Below are 4,076 nucleotides of genomic sequence, written 5' to 3' on the forward strand. Positions count from 1 at the left end.
GGCAGGGGTGCAGTGAGTACAATGGGGAAGGGGGTGTCTGAACACGCCTCATCAGGGCAGATCGGAGAAGCTGGGACAGGAGACAGAGCAGCACGGCGGGCTGAGTGGAAGGCATCAAGGAAGAGCCGGCAATACAAACCAACAGCTGTGACACACTGCAGAGTCCTCGAAATGAGCACTGCAAGTGAAAACAAGAGGAGAAAGGCAGTCTTTTCAGCTGGCATTTAATAAGAATCTGGCTTTGAAATTAGTAATTTGGAGATGTAGAGAAGGCACGTAAATTGGAAGACGGCTCTCCAAGATCAGCTCCATTTTCTGTGAAAAATTATTAAAAAAAAAGAAGAAAAGTATTATGGCTTCTCAGAGCAGCCCATATATGCTAATCATATTGCACCCAATATGCTAATCACAGCAGGAGAACACAGCCTGTCATCTTCAAACACAGCAGATGCTGTCACACCACCAAAAGCTGTTCCTGTTGCTCTGGCATATTGCAATGAGCCATGAGAAGAAGGAGAACAGAGATGCGTGGGCAGGAGAAGCGCAGCACCATCAGTGAGACTCTGCCACTGCCCAGTGGCTCGGGTCACTTGAAGAAGAAGCCATTCTTCAGTGGGTCCTCCTCTTCAACAGTGAAGGTGGCTGTACCGGTGTAAAAGGCTTCTCCCGAGACTTCCACAATGACAGCATTGTAGTCCCCAAACTTGGCTTCCTGCAGAGGGATTAAGATCAGGACAGAGGTGACAGGAGGTTCTTTGCTCTCCCAACCCCATGAAACACCAGCGCTACCTGGTACCTATGCAGAGACACCCCTCGCCGAGTGCTCTGCCCTGCCCAGGTCCATCCCAAAGCATGCAGCAGCTCTTTTACTGACTAACCTTGCCTGCACGAGCTCTGCACCTGCATGACTGAGCTCGCAAGCCCCTGCCCTGCCACAGCATTCAAAGGAGGCCAACAAGCTGGTGGCCGCTCGCACCCAAAGACCAAGAGCTCCCCGGGGCATGTCCCAGCCTTCCCAGCCATGTGCTGCGAGATGCCATGGGGCCAGGGCTGAGCCTGGAAATGCAGATGCGCAGAACAACACGATCAGCCTTTGAGCAGGGAATCATAGAATCAGAGAACAGTTTGGGTTAGAAGTAACCTTTAAAGGTTGGCTAGTCCAACCCCCCTGCAATGAGCAGGGACATCTTCAGCTAAATCAGGCTGCTCAGAGCCCCGTCCAGCCTGACCTTGAATGTTTCCAGGGACAGGACATCTACCACCTCTCTGAGCAACCTGTGCCAGCGTTTCAATACCCACAATGTAAAAAAAGTCTTCCTTATATCTCGCCTGAATCTCCCCTCTTTTGGTTTAAAACCTTGTCCTGTCGCTACAGGCCCTACTAAAAAGTCTGTCCCCATCTTTCTTATAAGCCCCCCTTCAGCACTGGAAGCTGCTGTAAGGTCTCCCGAGAGCCTTCTCTTCTCGAGGCCGAACAACCCTAACTCTCTCAGCCTGTCCTCAGAGGAGAGGTGCTCCAGCCCTCTGAGCATTTTCGTGGCCTCCTCTGGCCCCGCTCCAACAGGTCCATGTCTGTCCTGTGCTGAGGACCCCAGAGCTGGATGCAGCACTGCAGGGGGGGGTCTCATGAGAGTGGAGTAGAGGGGCAGAGGAAGAGGTAACTAAATCAGGAATCCACCCTCAGCTACCACTGAGAGCGGACCAGACTGATTTATCTACATCAGCATTGAAGATATTTCTCACTTCAGTTGTTTCCTGATGGCTGAGAGAGGATTTACAGGGAAGCAATGCAACAGAACATCTTCCTCTTACCTTGCTTCTCTAATAAAAAATCTTGAAGCTTGAAGCTTGTGGGAAGGCAAGACCCCCAGGCACCTCCCTCCTTCCATACACCCTTCCCCAGGCACAGAAAGGCTTTTCTGCTTCACTGAATGAAGGCAACAGCACTTTTCCACCAGTCCTCAAGACAGAGGGAAAATCCAGCACACGTCACTTGCCTTCACTGCCTTCCCGGTGAACAAGGACCCTGTGGTACTGCTCCGAAAGGTTCTGGTCTGATCCAGCTGGATGAGTCCCTTGTGGTACTGCAAGGCGATGCGAGCTGTCACTCCGGAACCTGTCGGACTTCGGTCGACCTACATTCAGAAGAGAAGATGAACCAGCTCTAGTAGTTTGGATTTTAAGAGAAAACGATATTGCTCCCCTCAGTTCTCTCTACCACCTTTATACTGCGCTTGGGGGAAACCCCTGTAGCCCAGGGGTTCGTACAGCATACGGATAGATCACAAATGAGAACGAAACACAAGCTGGTTTGGGGTACTTTTGGATCATAGTCAGCTTTGGCAAACTAGTAGGTATGAGTGATCTAATAAATACTGAGGCTATTTAGGGTACACCTGAAAGCCTACCAGCATCATACCAAAGGGACTGAGAGGGGCAGAGGCCACCTTCCCCATTCTCACGGGTCAAGGTAGGATCAGCTCTCCTTAAGCTGAGAGAGCTGCTGGCCAGCCTGGTTTTTAAAACCTCCAAAAACACAGCGTTGGCCAGCTTCTGAGCCTCCAATGTGATCCGTCCCAATGCTCCACACTCCTCACTGCTGGGAAGTCCAACCAAAACTTGCCCTGCTATTTATGTGATACTTTATCCACTGCAGACAAGGACAGGAGTTTACAGCCCCTGTTTTCTCTCTTGCTCTGTTCATCCCCAGCAACTGTCCCCTAGTTTAGGATTTTAAGGACATGGACTATGTTGGGATCCCACCTCAGCCCTTGAACTCCTGGGAAATTCCAACCTATGGGACATGAGTATGAACGTTTTTAAAATGCCACCATCTAAGATGTGTTAAGTGACACCCAGCTCTTCAGAGACATCACTGTATCACCACTGCCCAAACCAAGAAGCCCCAGAACTGTCCCTCGTCTCTGCAGTGGATGTAAGAAGGGGAAAAGGCGGTGCTTTGTGTGCAGGAGGAGAGCCCGTTTCTGTACCTGCTCATCTGCAAACACACAGATGTTGGTGGTGGGCTCCTCACTGAAGGCATCTTTCCCGTCTGTCAGTATGGTGCCGTAAAGGAAAGCCAGGTCTTCACTTTCAGGGTGATGAAGCTTGAACTGGGAACAGCACAGACATGTTCACCAACCCACGCAGCAGCTGCGCAGCCAGCAGTACAGCTTCCTCAGGGGACCAGAGGGAGGGGACAAGGCCACACCGCTCCGTTTCCACCTCTGCTTCCCCAGTAACAGAGACGGACACAGCAGCAGCAAAGCGAGATCCTTCTCACATCCTTGTCAGGCTGGAGGAGGACTCTGAAATTCACTGGGGGCTGGAAGGATGGGACTCCCTCCCATCCTGAGCACCTTGGGGGAATAAAGGGCCTTGGTCTGTTGCAGTCACCCCAAAGGGAACATGCTGGGGTACCGCAGTGCTCCACCATACCTGTTTCTTCACCGCTTCTGTCACCACACTTGCCGCATTGACAAGGTCTCTGGTCTTCGAAGAGCACACATCAAGGCCCAGCTGCTCAGCGCTCAGAAAGGCATAGAAAGTGCCACCGTAACCGATGTCGACCACCACCTTCCCGTGACCAGGGACGTTGATGGCCAAGTCTGGGCAGAGAAAGGGAGGGTGGTGATGAGGGGAAACCATGCTGAGCAGTGGGCTCACACGCCAAGCAAGTGAATCCGGCTGCATGCAAGGGGGGAATGGGGACAACAACGCAAGTGCTCCCATGCCTGAGCGGCATGTGACATCTTACACCATCCCTGACAGCATCATCCTGCCTCTGGGGGACATCGGAATTGGGGAGGGATTTGCCAGACACCCCTTACCCAGGCCACCAACCCCTCCCCTAACACCAGTGCAGCAGGCTCGGTCCCCACCGGTGGTGACAGCGAAGGCGGGCACGCTGTGGAAGCGGACGGGGTTTCCACTGCAGCGACCATCCCAGGGCACGAAGGCGGTGACGGGCCCACAGGGACAGCGCAGGCGCACGGGGGTCTCGGGGCAGCTGGGCTCTGCCACCAGCCCGTAGTCGAGGGCGAAGCGGCCGAGGGCCAGGACGGCGTGGCCGCACA

At 53.3% G+C, this 4,076-nt stretch overlaps 1 protein-coding gene across 1 annotated transcript; it reads right to left on the minus strand.

Annotated features, from left to right (window-relative positions):
- Positions 1–586: 586 nt before the first annotated feature.
- On the minus strand, positions 587–4,071 carry L3HYPDH (L-3-hydroxyproline dehydratase (trans-); the record flags this gene model as incomplete). Its single annotated transcript, XM_010075579.1, has 5 exons — positions 587–712; positions 1,998–2,135; positions 2,991–3,113; positions 3,439–3,608; positions 3,882–4,071. Coding segments are annotated over 5 exons (747 nt in total), but the record flags the coding sequence as incomplete, so codon positions are not given.
- Between the last annotated feature and the right edge of the window lie 5 nt (positions 4,072–4,076).

Source organism: Pterocles gutturalis, unplaced genomic scaffold, assembly GCF_000699245.1.
Source record: "Pterocles gutturalis isolate BGI_N339 unplaced genomic scaffold, ASM69924v1 scaffold35797, whole genome shotgun sequence".
In the NCBI taxonomy this organism is placed as follows: domain Eukaryota; kingdom Metazoa; phylum Chordata; class Aves; order Pterocliformes; family Pteroclidae; genus Pterocles; species Pterocles gutturalis.